Raw genomic sequence first — 16,093 nt, 5'->3', positions numbered from 1 at the left:
AGAGAGAGAGTGGGGAGAGAGAGAGAGAGAGAGAGAGAGAGAGAAAGAGATATCAGGTCTGTCACAGAAAGACACGCAGGTAGCGGCACAGCACAGCACAGCACACGGCAGCCGAGGATTATGGGAAATACCAGGCAGGGGAGGGGGCGTCTGACATGGTAGCTCGGCTTCTGAGAGAAGTGAACGGCTACACATCGCTAATGTTTATTTGGCACAATGCACTAGCAGTTTCTCCTATGTAAAGGCTATAAACTATAATAACTCTCTCAAAAGACTTGATTTCCCATGCAGTCGCCCCACTCGCCTGGCCCCATGTCCCCTGTCTGAGGCCCCTCTGCGGGGCACTTACGCTGGCAATGGGCAGGAGGAGGCCCACGGCTGTCAGCACAGAAGAGGGCACAGTGCTGCTTTTATAGGCGTAGCGGATACTGTCGTCTGCGCAGTAGAACCCACGCTGGTACGGCTGCACTGTCGATTTATGCAACACCATCGAGGGCAGCATAACTACGCAAAAAACACAAACACAGACCCCGTAGGGTGTGTCAAGATACACACTTACCTGAGACGACAGGGATGTTTCACATGACTTCCGTTCAAAAAGCGTAATATATAGTGAAAAATACACTGCAAAATCAGCATTTGTTTATCCAATTGGCTTTTTTTCCCTTATTTTAAATCATAAATCTTAATTTTAAAGCAAAAATAATAATAAAAATGCTTAAAAAGAAAAGAAATATGCCAGTGGAGTTGGAAAAATAAACTTCATTCAAGATATATTCTTTGAATACAAGTTATACTACTATACAAAATAGTAAACTGATCTTGTTTTAAGTATTTTTCCCCTTATTTTAAACATTTTTATTAGAAAAAAATATTGAAAAAATACCAAATGCAGTGTAAAAAGCATGGTGCAAAACTGAGCAAGTGGCATTAAATATTGAAGCAATTAATTAATTCATAGGAATTCATAGGAAATTAATTAATTAAAATCGACACCAACAGTCAAACTAGGAAGTTCTTGTAGCCTGTATCTAATCTTCCAAACAAAGCACTAGCTCAAAGTGCTGCTATTACAAGAGCTGTGTACACAAAACCTCAGAGAGCGCACATAATGTGTGTGCTGTGTATCCAGTACACATTGACTTGAAGTAACTGTTTGCGCGTTTGCTAATTAAGTAATTCGCGCAAAGCGGCACAATAGCAAGAGAAGCTTCTTTTCCCTTTGGCTTGGGTTCAGGGCTATTGTCAGTGCAAAGTAGCTTAGAGCTAAAGACAATGCAACCTAATGGCATTAAGCAAAGCTTTTCGGCAAACAATACTGTATGGAGAGCTTCAGAGAACTAATTCAATGCAGATAAGACTTTATAATGAACACCAAACTCATCAAAGTCCTTCATTACTTGTTTTTTTGTTTTATAGTTATACTGAGTAATTCAAACTCATTTGTAATGTTAGGTTTTAACAAAAACAAGGGTGATACGTGCCTTTTCAGTGACACCTTTGGAAATTCTGGATCTTTATGATTTGTTGAAGTCCTATTCCAAAACCTAGTGAGCTGCACCCTAACAATTGTGGAACCTAATAAGAGACTTTTGATTCACAATTGATTCCAATAGAGTATCATGTAAACATATTACTAAGCTAACTGGCTGCAATACTATAAAGGTAAACATACAAAACATGCAAATAATGGGTTGGAATAAACCCATTTACCATGACTTAGATATATTTATAATCATAATTTTTTTCGATTTGTTCACCATATTGATTTATTTCGGAATACATTCTGGGACTGCATTGTTTAAAACAACAGTGGCCAAAAGATACTGTCCAAAACAAGTTATCTTAGGAAGTATTTGTTATGTTGTTGCCTACATTAGGATTGAGTCAATGATGCTGTCTAGTGTCTACGTAGGCAGCTCACTAAGGTTTGGAACAGAGTAGGTATGTGGACATTTCGGAGACAGAATATGTGGAGTTTTCAGGTTAATTTGTGGTTTTGCTGAAACATTTTCATAGCAGTTTGGTCCATGTCTTTCTGCTTCATGAGAGAAGTATGATGGAGACACTTTTTGTGGTTAAAAGCAAAGCCTTAATGACTTATGTTGTGGAGGGTTTCCCTTGGTATAGAAATGGACAACAAAATACATGCACATTATTTGGCATGCATCTAAACCAGTGTATTTGTTCAGTAAGGAAAGGAACAGATGCCAGGCTGGGACCTCAGCCCAAAATGGCTGACTCATTAAAATGTCATACGTCCTGCAAAACACACGTCAGCTGTCATCATCCAGCCAACGGCGGGAAAAACAAATACATATTTTCAAATCAAAGCAAACTAAACATTAGACTCAAAGTTGTGGTGGGAGCTTTGAAAAGTTCCCTCTGAAGGATTGTAAAATGTGTGAATAGCAAGAAAAACAAAGCTTAGCTTACGCCGACCACCCAAATGTCTGGAACGGTGTTTGGAGCGAAAGACAGAAGGGGGCATTTGGGCTTTTTGTGGTTGGAGGGAGAGGAGACTGCAGCCGTGGTGACTGATCCTTTCTAACAAACAAATATATACATACAATAAACCAAACCTTTAAGATGTAAGATCATACCAGCACTGGGAACATTGTGAAAAACAACTACCCTCAGGCCTCTTTGCTTCTTTTCGTCAGTGAAACCTACTTATTTCTCAACCTCCAAAAACTTCATGACGACGTTCTTAAGCTCGGAGCGAAATAATATTCAAACATGTTCAAAGGAACATCATGTTGTGGTTTTTAGACATAAGGTCGTGTACAACATAAGCTACCTCATCTAGATGTGGTCAAACACCTCTGTCTCTCTTCTCTCTCTCTCTCTCTCTCTCTCTCTCTCTCTCTCTCTCTCTCTCTCCTATTAGACAGATGGGCATTACCGGAATTAAGGAAGCAGACACTTTCTACACCTGCAAAAATATAGGACTTTGGGCCGAAGGAGTTTGTGTAAAGTTTTCTCACGGGTGCTTGAGTTGGAGACACTCAAAGAAACTTGACTTAGCTAATTCAACCTCAGAGTATGAGACTGGGCGGAGGAAATACACAAACCCAGGGTACATATGTAGAAACACATGCAGACATGAACGCACATTCCTCTTTGGCAAAGCTTGTGATGTTTTCAGATCTGCTCTGACCACAAGGTCAAACACGCTTAGAGTGTCTGGAAAAACCCAAGTCCTAGCGATCATATTTCATCATATGCGTACACATGTTCATGTACAACACAGACCATATACATTTGTGTTAGGGTGTGTATATATCTGCACAAGTTATAAAGTCAAATGGTAAACAAGTTTGTTTGACAAGTGGGGGAAAAGGACCCCAACTGATCCTCAAAGCTCGAGTACAATGCATCTTTAGTGGAAAAGAAAACAAAAATACTTATTTATAAAATGTTCTTTTGTAGTAAGGGGGTTAAATATGTTGTATGGGGCATACTTTTGTGGTCACCATAGTATAAACTTAGAACAACTGAAAGAGGAGCACTGAGCAGCCACAAAACCTAAGTAGTTCTGAAATTTGTGTTTGTGCATGAAGACCTCCACGTTACTTCCATGCGTTTGTGAAAAGCCTTCTGTCTGTGGCCAATGATGTTGGCTGAGCGCCTGTGTCATGCCAGCATGCCATTGTTCTGCCACCACGAGAGAGAGGATTGATATGCTGAGACTCTCCTCAATCTTCTCTCGCTCTCTGTTTCACACTATTCGGCAATAAAGGACAATATTCATGCTGAAAGACACAATGTGAAAAGCAGATTCACTCAAAAAAAAAAAAAAAAAAACTTGGAGTAAGCCTAGCAGTTAGTGTTGAGCCATGGTGCTTATGTGGGAGACACAGGTTTAAATGTGTGGTCCAGATCTTCTTTCTGGAAAATGCTTTGTAATCAGAATTTCTGATGAAAAGTTACAAAAATATAGACAGTTTTAGAGAAATAATATACTATAGAATTCTTCTCATCTAGTGTACTTGTTCTGAAGTGCTTCAAGCAAAACTCTGAAGATCTTTTAAAGGTTTAACACCACTAACAAACTAAGGCTGGCACAAGATCAGATGTAATTTGTTGTTTTATATCTACTATAACTCTCTCTACTTCCTGGTACAATAGTAACTATGTGTCTCAGTAACTATGAAAGACTGAAAGAAAGAAGGAAGGAGGAAACCACTAGCCTGATGTCTGTGCAAAGTTAATTAAATAGAAATAAATTCAGGCTGATACACATTGAACCCATGGCCACAGCTAAAGAGTGGTGAGTAGTGACCTACAGACACAAAGAGGAGCTGTCCAAGTTAAACAGCTATTGTATCCTCGTGTCAAGGGAGCCATGTGAAAAATATTAAAAGCTTAACTTATGTCAAACAGATCATTGTCCTTGTCAATAGTTTGTCATATGATGGTTAAAGAGAGTCAGTTCAAAGTGGCTCTGGCACTGGGTTCACTGCGTATGAACTCGCAATTCGGTCTCTGACTTAAAGGGTTAGTTCATCCAAAAGTGCGGCGAGGGATCAAAACAAAACAACGGTCACGAATTAGAAGTACAAAATGAGGATTTGTAAAGAAGAATGTTGGAGGATTTCGATATAAGCCAAGAGGAGACTGGTTTTCCTTTGCTAAAGTAAGGAAACTTTGCTTCCTTTGCTCCTGTAAACAAACGTTGGTTTTCACGAGACTCAACGGCGCATGCGCAACGCAGACATCTTACGTCATCCGCCCCGGAGCTGCTTCCGTGTACAACTGTTGGCACAAGCTAGATTAAAGTGATTATTACGTTTTGACTATGGATATTTTTCTTACAAAAATGCATCGATTCGCTACAGGACGCCTTTGTTCACCCCCCGGAGCCATGTGAAGCACTTTTTATTATGGATGGATGCGCTTTATTTCACTTCTTTTGGACTGATGAACTGCAACACCCGCTGACTGCCATTAAACAACTTGGAAGATCAAAGACAATTTTTAATATAACTCCGATTAGATTAATCTGAAAGAAGGAAGTCATATACACCTAGGATGGTTTGAGGGCGAGTAAATAATGGGCTAATTTTAATTTTTGGGTGAACTATCCCTTTAACACTCAATATAAGCTTAATGAAAAACAATGGAGCCAAAATCTATTGGGACCTCAAGCGCTACGCATACACCACACACACTCACAAAACAATTATAAGTGGGTGGCAGAGTGGTGCATTGTAGGGGAAATTTTTCTATTTGCGTTATCAGATGTAGGCATGCAGCCTTTCTGCTCTTAGAAGGGGAATGGCTAGACGCCAGGCAGTCGCTACGGGCAACCACCGAGCCGGCTCTTCACAGCCACAGTTGCTGATAGTCCAGAACGGAAATCAGTTGTATAAATCAATGTTTATATAAGAAATGGGACGAATCTTATCGGACACTATCGACTATTGGTGGCTGGTTATGCAGACATGAAGCCTGGAGGAAAAACATGTTTGTGTGTCTGCTGCAAGATTACATTGACAGATCTTATGTGCAGTTGAGTAAATGTGTGAGAGATTGTGGCATAATGCTGACAGCTTTGATTGACTTTGACTGCTCATGTTGTCCAACTGGGTCACATCCACCAGAAAAAGCCACTAATGCAGTCTGACAGAATCACAGTGTTGCTGGGTCGGGCTGGTTGGGACGTTCAAACAATTTTCTAGTAGCGCAAAACCTTAAAAGGCTATGTGGTATAAGTAGACTTCTATTTATTAGGTATCTGTTTGGAACCCTAAACCATTAGGACTTAAACAAAACTGCAATCAGAAATATCTGACCTTTCCTCCAAAGCTTCTAAAAGCTTCTTGCACTAAAGGAAGTAGTGGTATTGACTGCGTGCTGGGGTGAAAGCAAACTGCATTGTGAAGCAGAAGCTCTGAATGACTATTAAAGGCCGATCTGTCATTGTTGGGACAAAGATGCATTGCTGAATAGGAATGAAGAAGGAAGAAGGCTTTGTGAAGAGATACGTATGCATGAATGGCCTTCTCCTGACAGGGGCCGTCTGCCCCGGAACAATGACTGCACTGAGAAGACAGCACATTGTGCATAAGCATAAACACCATGAAACATTCACACACATCTACAAATTAAAGTCTGAGGTTCCATTAAACACTCAAAGCAGAACCAGGTTATTGAAGTATGCATGAAGCATGAAATACAAATTTAAAAATGTGGCAGGAGAAATACACAAACAAAGATTCTCTGAAATAGAAACCACAATTACCACAACACATAATCTAGCCATGTCTCTACATAACGTGGCCCCTGTCTGAGTCATGCATATCAAGTCTTCCTGTAGCTAGTGTGCAAATATACCACATAATAAGTGTCACAAATCAGAAACACACTTAAGGGTCGCTAAGAGAAAGGAATAGTCATATACGGTAAGATAAACAGGTGTGTTTTATAGCTTATGCTCTTTAGGAAAGTCCTTATGAGCTTATCTGCTAAATTGCTCAATGACACATTCAGTCAAACAACAGCAGGCTTTTATTACATAATTTCCTACATGAAATAAATGATTAAATGAAGGAAGTGTTTTTAGATAATGTGTACAGGAAGTTGATCTGTAAATGCCTACTGCTGGTGATTCACTTCACTCATAGGTAGCACCTTGTGCCAGAACTAAGGTGTCAAGATTTGGCTGGTTAACATAGCCATTATTAGCCAACTCAACTGCCATTGAGATGAATGGGAATGTTAAGAGTTATCTTTCTCCAGGTACTATACACCTCCTTGACCAGAACTTTGTTCTTTTGTTAAGCACCTCAGGTTCTTGGCTGGTGAACATGTTGGTCACACACCCATGAGTGTGCATTTCCTGCAACCTGAGTCCCAGTTGGACACAATGAGTCTGGGGTGAACTCGATTCATAAATCTGATAAGAGGAAAGACCTTTCCATCCATTTTCAATCTACAATGGCACAATCAGGACTACACCTTCAGGAAACAATGCACACATAACAGTGTGCAAGAATATAATCATTTTAGATACAAGCATGTCCTCTGAGGCCACTAAGAGGTGATGTGAGGGTTTTTTGTTTAGTTCTGAGCTCCACTGATGGCTCTATCATCTGTGATCTGCAAAGGGCTTGTGGCCAGAGCCTTCACACAATGCGAGAGCCTGTGGAGGATGCAGAGTGAGAAAGAACGGGCATGGTAACCCCTGTGGGAATCTGTTGAGAATGAGTGGCTCACTGCCAGCTCTCATGGGACTCTCACTGGCTGAAAGACTGAAGCCGAACACAAAAGAGAAAGCCACCCCTGCTGGGAACAAGGGAAATGTAAGAGGAGGGCTTCATTAATTACTAGGAGAACGGTAAATGGAGGGAGGGAGACAGGCCGAGAGGAAGAGAGGGTGGCCACTGAAATCTAATGTAACGCCACAACAGGAAGCATACTGTATATTCAGAACAAAGTGTGTGTGGACCGAGGTCTATAATAACTGGAGAAAGCCATCCCAGCATTCCCATTCATCTCAACGCCAATTGCTCAGCTGGCACAGGACCCGTAAGAAGTCCTTGATTTGAAATTTGCTCATGGACACTCAGCTCTGGATGCAATTGTTTATGACCCAATCACCTGTGACATAAAAGTCCATGTGTCTAATCACTTTGTAGTGGCCAAAAATTATGTCATGGCAATCCTGATTGGCTGATGTCAGCACAAGACCATGCACAGGCCCAAAACCTTCACTAGTGATTATTCTAAGTTATGCCTTTGTGGTGCTCCTCCAAGTCTATGTTTCCAAAAGTGTGCACTAAGGTGCAAAGCAAGAAATGTTGACACCTTACGGCCTTGTGGACTTCACAGGCATTCCAAGAAATGCAAGTCCATAAGACCGATCAAGTGCATCATTTGGAACAGGGCCTTAGTATAACTTGGTATGTATAGAGTATATCCTGATCCTTGCTAACCAGTCAGACCTTGACCCCTTGGTGAGGACATGTAATTTATAAAAGGTTCTGCACTTGCTCACTGGAATGAGAATGCCCTGTGTTGGATTCTTCAGAAGTACAAAAAAAAAAAACACCTAGACTAAACATTAAACCGCACACAAAAGTACACACAGAGAGATTAATGTTCATCTTTGACCTATGCACCCTGACCTCTGGAATGTGTGGTCTCAGTAGCACCCTGCATGTTTCCTCTCTTCTGCTGCCATTGCTGTAAAGAAGCACTGACCCGCACACTAAAACCATACCCGTGACCCATCACTTACAGATATCAATGTCAGAAAGAGTCTATTTCAGAGATAACACAGTCCAATACAGAAATAACACAGTCCAATACAGATCAATGTGGGTCAACCTAGATCTACTAACCCTATTTCCATCTGACCTACCCAGTTAACTAATCAATACTAATTATATTTGTGTCTCTCAGTTTGACTACATGGAAATACCACCACAGTCCATGCACTCCACACCAGGCCACTTTTTGCGCTTCATGTATTTTGTTCTCCAAAAGCATAATGCTGCTGCAAAGTGACAAAATTGCAGAAGTAACAAAACTGCAGCTAATCAGAATATATTTGATGTTCAACATTTAGTTTTATGGAGCAGGATTTTGGACCAAAGAGATTGGTCCGAACCTTGGTCAGAGGTACCAAGCGCAACCTGACAAAAGAAGAAACTGTCAAATTATTCTCCACTTGTCGCAGGAGCATTTACCACTTGTAGTATCTTGCCTGGACAGGACACTAGGGCTGCACGATAAATTGCATGCGATATTTAACGCGCATCTTATCAGTAAAGCCGGTTCTGTAATCAGCGGTAAATCTCCATCACCTGCGTGCTTTCACATTGAGCAGCATTAACTACACAGAGCCGTTGTTCACTGACGAGTTGCGCAAAACTTTTCACGCGGGCATCTGAGTGGGCAGCCTTGCAAGGGGGCTGATAACACTGAGTGCAAATGACGAGTCATGTCCGAAATCACCCCCCCATAATCTTACATAGTGCACTATTTGAAGCGATACCCATTTGTAGTGGTGTCCATAATGGATACTGTTGAGTGCACTCACTCAATCCCATAATGCACCACAATAATGAGTGTACAACTGAAGTACACTCAACAGCTAGGTAATAACCAATGTGAGGGTCATGCCAAATAAATTCCTGGCGGTATCCGCAGCCCTTCTGGGCCTACTCAGTGTCTGAATTTGCTCACTTCTTTTCATTTACTCTTTCAAGTGGACTATATTAGAGAATTAATGTAGGAAATAGAGAATGAGTGTATAGGTGACGATTCTGGATATAGCCTAGGGCTGTGTTTCAATAGGCATACATACGTTTCTTTACTTTCAGGTGAATGCATGTTAAAAAATGATGGGGCAGCTTCATCCTTGCATTCCTCTGCACTTGTCATTAAGATACGTCTACTTGTGTTGTGCAAGGGGTTGTGGGTAGTTCAGTTGAAAAAGAAAATGCACTAAAAAAAGAAAAGTATATCATCCAGGCCACTTTAACTTACTTGCATCAACATACTGACACAGTAATTCTGATCTTGTATACTATTTAGGATGAACAGCAACAATACAAAAGCCCTCCAAGTCCCAAACATGTCAAAAGTGTTGACTAGAGGAGAATCATTAACAGAGCTTTGAGTCAAACTGTCTGTTTAACAAACATTCCCAAATGAGATGTTTATTACAATTATAAATATATAAACATATCACCCATCAAGAGTAAAATCACAGTGGAGGGGGTTATAATTGTAACGTGTCGAAGCTGCTCTGTTATTTAACCCTTTTGATCTCTTCGCCACCCACAAACAGCCCCTAGAGGAGACCAGCAAACAATATATTTAACTAACAGGAGACATGAGGACACATAAATAGAATTTACAGTGGTTTCTTCTTCTAAAAGTGTTTCCATGTTTGTTTAAATCATGCAACAAATAGGCCTTACACATCAAAATAAAAGTCTAAAGATCCCACTAAATTGAGCAGCAAAGGTCCCAAAAAGTCACTGTGCCAAGTGTGTCTCATTCTTTGGTAGGTCTGTTTACTTTGCCTTTAGGTGAGGAAATGTACAACTGCTGGCCAGGTTCCCTAGGTCAAAGGTCAAACCCAGCCTTTTTCTTCTCACAGTAAAGTGTAATAAAACAAATGAACACCAACTATCTCTCTGCCTCTTTTTTATATTTCTTTAACAAGGCCAATAAAACGTCATAAACACTTGTAGCTCAGGAGAAGTGGCTTCTTTGGACTGGCGTATCCTTTTTCTCTCCATCAATCCTTTCATCCCCTCTGCCCACTTCACAGACCCTAGTGGTGTGTCATGATTCTGGAGGTGTGTGCATTTATGGGTTAACCTAGGCAACCACAGCCTGCTGTGAGCATCTTCATTGGGGTAGAGCCCAGGAACTGCTCCCATCTCCCACCCTGCCCTGGAGCTCAAGAGAAAGACCTGCCACAGACTTAACACTACAACCAAATAATCTGAAAATAGCAATCTACGCTCTACCAGAGGGTGAGAGCTGCATTTAGGCTTTTGGTGTGGTGTGTGAAGGAATGAGATCATGGAAATGTCACTGTCTAAATGTGTTTATTATGGTGTAGTCTGAGTGTATGTATATTGACATGTTTGTGTAAGCTACACTTCTTGTTGTGGGTGTGTGCTTCTGCAACGAGACAATAACAGTGAAGGTGTAAACGATCACAGCATTGTTCTCCTGCTCCTACTCCTCCCTCAAGGAAACATCCCAGAGCGAAAGAAAGACAAAACTCTATAAAGTACAGACAGACTGATGCAGTGATCCATATGACATATGTGTATACAGTGTTGGGGGTAACTCATTACAAGTAATGTGAGTTACATAATCAGATTACTTTTTTCAAGTAACTAGTAAAGTAACGCATTACTTTTTTAATTTACAAGAAAATATCTGAGTTACTTTTTCAAAAAAGTAACGCCAGTTACTTTGTTTTCCCATGTATTGACTGACAGCTCTCCTGTCCCCATATTGGGAGAAATCGGGAGTACAGAGGCGTTGTGTGCGCTGTGTGAACATGATGTTACTGTAGTTCTAGACTAAATGTGAATGTGCATTAATTCATCCCACTCACAAAAAACAGATTTAGTATTCATCAAAATGAATTAAAACAGTGAAATGCAAACTCAGAATATGACGCAAACCTGCAATAATTAAATATGTTAAATAACACAAATGTATCTAATCCCATTTTATTAACCAATATCTTTGCTGCTGACCTTTGATGATCCAGTTCAACCATACTAATAAGCAAAAATTACTTTAGAGAAACTAACAATTGTGCTTTGTTTTTTATTGCTGAAGATTGTTTCTTCTCCTGCGTTCTACTGTACAGACGTGAATTTACTTCTGTAAATTCTGAAAAAAAAAAAAAACTGAGTGCCACAGCTGAATGTACTAACCACTATGCCACAGCTCTGGCATCATTGTCGGAATAATTAAATAACTGAACTTAATTTTAACAACATTTAACCAAACTGCAATTTCAAACAAACAAACAAATAAATGGTATTCCTCAATTCTTAAAAATGGAACAAGTATCTATTGCTGAGGGTAAAAATTTAATTACATACAGAAATTGAGTTTTGAAGCCCAGAAACACATACCATACAAAATTACATCACAGAATGTGACCTCTAAATGATTTTTAGAGTATTAGTAGTTCTTTTAGTATTACTGAGTATTTATTAATATTTGTAATTAGCTTTTTCAGCTTTTATTTATTTTATTTTAATTTAGGTTTTAGTAATTTTGTTATGCGCTTTTGTCATTTTCACATGTTTGTTTTTTTCTTTATTTATTTTTAGCTTTATTTTTATTTCAGTTCTATAGTTTATATAAGTTCTATTGTCAAGTTTTTTAAGTTTATGTTTTTTTAATGTGATATTTTATTTTCAGCTTTATTTCAATTAATTAAAACCTTTTTTAATAATTTCAGTGAACAATAACAACACTGCTCTATATAAATGGGCTGACATCTGCTGAAACCGCGCAGATGCGTTTTCATTTTATTTCATATGCAGAGCTGATTTACATCAATCCCTCCTAGACGCACCCTTCTCACCCTAGCTTTTCAGATATTACACACTTCATTTTTGATAAATCAACCAAAGCTGTAATTCACAAGACAATTTCTACTCTAAAGGGGTGACAAACTGAAACCAAAAACTATATTTAAACTACATAATTTATTTGAGCAATATCCATCACATTAGAATATTACCCTTGGTCACAAAGGTCTCATTAGCATATGAATGCGCGCAAGGTGACTGCCATTTAGGGGCCAGCTAGGCTTACACTCAGGAATCTTGAGCACCCTGGACTTAATCCACATGACCCAGAAAAAGTGAAAGAGCGCTTGTCGTGTGAAGGCTGCAGAGGTCACCCTTGGCCCTTCGGTGCTAGAAGAGACTTCAACAGATGCCCACACTGGATTTGAAGAAATCCCATTGCAGAAAACACATGCACACACTCCAGAAAAATTCCAACACCCTGGAATTATAATCAAGCTGAGTGAACGGAGGATGATTGTTCCTTAGTGAGCGTTACAGCCGATGCATCCCACAGACTCATACACACACAATGTCTCATTAGCTGAAACGATAGCTGACAGGATACAATATTGACTAGCGAGAGGAAATAGACTACAATTACAATAAGAATAAATAAACAAATCATTTGTGTATTTACCTCGTAGAGAGGCATAGAAACCAGCAGGGGCGCCTCATACTTGCTTCCACTCTCTTGAAGATCTTACGCTATTGTTCCGAGCGCAAACAGAGAGCTGTAAACCGCCAGAGATATGCAGCCGCAGATCACAGAAAACAGCGTCCAAACTAGGAGGAATTTAGAGACTGTAACAAACCCGAAGAGTGTGTTATCATGAGTATGCGCTCCAAGAGACCTTCTGGATGTGATAAAGTTGTACCCAACACTCTAACCACACACACACACACACTGTCTAAACAGCCAGCTGATGGTCAGTCGTGCTCATGTCTGCCTGTCTAATTGCTACCTACGGCAGCCCACTTCATCGCATAAACTCTACAAGCATATAATTAAACCACATGGCAGCGACCTCAGAAACCAGCCTCTCTTACGCACACACACTTAGACGTGCATAAACACACTCACAGGTTCTTGCACAAACAGTCAAACACGTTGTATTGCACATGTGCACTTAGACATACACAAATACCGAGCGTGGGCACTATGTTTTGACAGCGTCATTACCAGCAGTGAAGCCGAAGCAAGGCGAGGCAGTCTGTGACTCTATCTGAGGACAGGATGACTCCACTGTACTCGAAGTGCACTCATATGGAAACCATTCCTACACACTGTAACCTTCCAGCCTTAATGCTGACTATTACAAAATACAGCTCCTTCCAAGCCCAGAGACTCTTAACATCACTTTCCAAAGATCTGTGGCAGCTTCTGATTCAGAGGAATGACTTCTGAAATCCTGTTTTACGTTTCATGGAACCCAGCTTGATTTTTAGTTAATGGCAAAGTAGGTGTCATTTGATCATCTAACATATCACATCATTATGTAATATGCAGAAATGACCATTTCTTTTGTCATTCCTTAATATAAAGTTGCAGGAAAAAGCCACAGAGGACTGATCTGCAGGAAGGTTGTCTGCAATAAGTTTCACTAAAATGTCAACTTTCTATCCAGCTCTAATCTGGCAGCTTAATGATACAGGTTTCCATTGTAACAGAGGCCTGGTAGTTAAGGCATAAGCTCTAATACAGGGGTGGCGAACTCAGGTCCTGGAGAGTCGCAGCCCTGCAGAGTACAGCTCCAACCCTAATTAAAACTCACCTGCCTGTAGCTTTCTAGTAACCTTTCAGACCTTGATTAGCTTGTTCAGGTGTTTGATTAGGGTTGAAGCAAAACTCTGCAGGGCTGCGGCTCTCCAGGACCGACGTTCGCCAACCCTGCTCTAATACGTTAAACCATGGTGCTCTTTCAGACAACTAGAGTTCAAGCCCAGCTCACATCATTTTCCAATGACTGGCAAACCAGGGACCAGCAATATAAAAAAAGCTTGATTTTTTTGCTAACACTTTATAATATCTTTCATTTTTATCTTCATATATACTTCTTATAGAAACATACTACTGTTCAAAAGTTTGGGGTTGGTAATTTTTATGTTTTTATAAGATGTCCCTTACTAAGGCTGCATTTATTTGATAAAAATACTGTAAAAACATAAATTGTGAAATATTATTACAATTTAAAGTAATTTCCTATTTTTATATATTTTTTTATATATTTATTATTATTATCAGTGTTGAAAACAATTGTTCTGATTAATATTTTTGTTGAAACTGGATTTTTTCAGAATTATTTTATGAATATAAAGTTCAAAAGGACAACATTTATTTGAAATATAAATCATTTTCTAACGGTCTTTATTATCACTGCTGAGCCATTTAATTCATCATAATTATTCATTTCTTTAAAAAAAAGAAATTTTACTGACCGGAAACTTTTAAACAGTAGTGTGTGTGTGTGTGTGTGAGTGTGTATATATATATACACACAGGTGCATCTCAATAAATTAGAATGTCGTGGAAAAGTTGATTTATTTCAGTAATTCAACTCAAATTGTGAAACTCGTGTATTAAATAAATTCAATGCACACAGACTGAAGTAGTTTAAGTCTTTGGTTCTTTTAATTGTGATGATTTTGGCTCACTATATATATATATATATATATATATATTCATACACATATTATATTACAGTAAAATTGCTACATAATATATATATTTTTATATGACTTTATTTTATATCGGTCCACAAACCCCGGGTTGTGAAAATGTCGCAACAGCAAAAGTTAATGAAGCATTACTATACAAGAGGACTTCATCCTTCCCTCTGACTGACAGCAATACGGCCGGTCAGAGTCTTTCCTGTACACCATGTGGCAGCTTTAGATGGTCTCCTGCAATTACACCCTGTGAATGAGAGAATGAGGGAGGGTTTGGAGGGGAGGGGGGATTACATTTCATAGCACAGCTGGCCACACCTAGGGCAAAGAGTTGGAGCGAGGGAGGGAAAACAGGAGAGTGGCCTAGCGAGACTACCTTTTCCTCTTCCCTCCGTTTCCTGCATTTGCCCCTGCATACACACCGACCGAAAATTATACCAGATGTCACTTAAAGAGTGGAAGCCGCCCTCGGTCTGGAATGAAGAATTTTAGAAATTCTTAAAAATATTTATAGAGGTGGACCAGACCTTCTCAGCTTCAGAGGTGGAGGTTAATGTAGTCAGACCAAAATGAGAGAGACTCCCAAAGGGTTCTCTGGCACTCCATAACTCTAGCATCGCCCTCCTGGAATGTCACGGATAAAGGAGAAGTTAAAAGCAGCTAAAAACTACCAGAAATCACCAGACCGAAACCTTTTCCTTCACTTTGAGCTCCTCACAAGTTTACATGACTTATTCTGAACGACTGAGGGCCAAAGTTGTTCACGCAGTGTCGACGGTAGTGATATCTTGCAGTATTTAAGTTGAGTTCCCATTTCCATTCCAACAAGTAAACAAGAAAACTCTTTTAGGATTGATGTCTCCCACGAGAGGTACCAGGAAGCAGCTTGGCCAAACCTTTCAGACCGGCAAACTGGATTGAATGTCACTGGTAAGTCAAGTATGCTTCACATCTGTGGGATATGAACAAAGAGCACACGAACAAGCATTTCCACCAATCGCTAACCAAGCAGAAAGCATCAATGTTATGTGTTGCATATTAGGATGAAACTCACTAAGCCTGTCAAAAGAGCATGTCCAAGTCATATTTCAAAAAAATTCAGATCAATATTTATTTTTCATTGAACTGCTTTCATTGACTGCTATGTTAATTTCATTGACTACTATGTTAATTAACATCATAATTGTCATTACAATGATGCAAAATAAATAAACTAATATTTATTATTATTATCATTATCATCATATTATGCATTATTAAAATATAAATAATTTTAAAATACAAAAAATAAGAACACACATTTTCTATAAAAATAAATGTTTATAATGTAATATATATTAGGTTACATATTA

At 39.4% G+C, this 16,093-nt stretch overlaps 1 protein-coding gene across 3 annotated transcripts in view; it reads right to left on the bottom strand.

Moving 5' to 3' along the window:
• LOC107697342 (phospholipid phosphatase 3-like) overlaps positions 1–16,093 on the bottom strand; it is a 43,296-nt gene that overhangs the window by 23,328 nt on the left and 3,875 nt on the right. Inside the window, exon 2 of one of the 3 annotated variants that reach the window (XM_016498104.1) lies at positions 350–504. The exons of the other annotated variants lie outside the window; for them this stretch is intronic. Coding sequence (XP_016353590.1) covers positions 350–504 — 155 coding nt within the window. The remainder of the gene's footprint in view (positions 1–349; positions 505–16,093) is intronic. 3 annotated transcript variants of the gene reach the window in all.

Source organism: Sinocyclocheilus anshuiensis, unplaced genomic scaffold, assembly GCF_001515605.1.
Source record: "Sinocyclocheilus anshuiensis isolate Anshui unplaced genomic scaffold, SAMN03320099.WGS_v1.1 scaffold801, whole genome shotgun sequence".
In the NCBI taxonomy this organism is placed as follows: Eukaryota; Metazoa; Chordata; class Actinopteri; order Cypriniformes; family Cyprinidae; genus Sinocyclocheilus; species Sinocyclocheilus anshuiensis.
The sequence above is the reverse complement of the archived record's forward strand: the minus strand, read 5'-3'. Positions and strand labels throughout refer to the sequence as shown.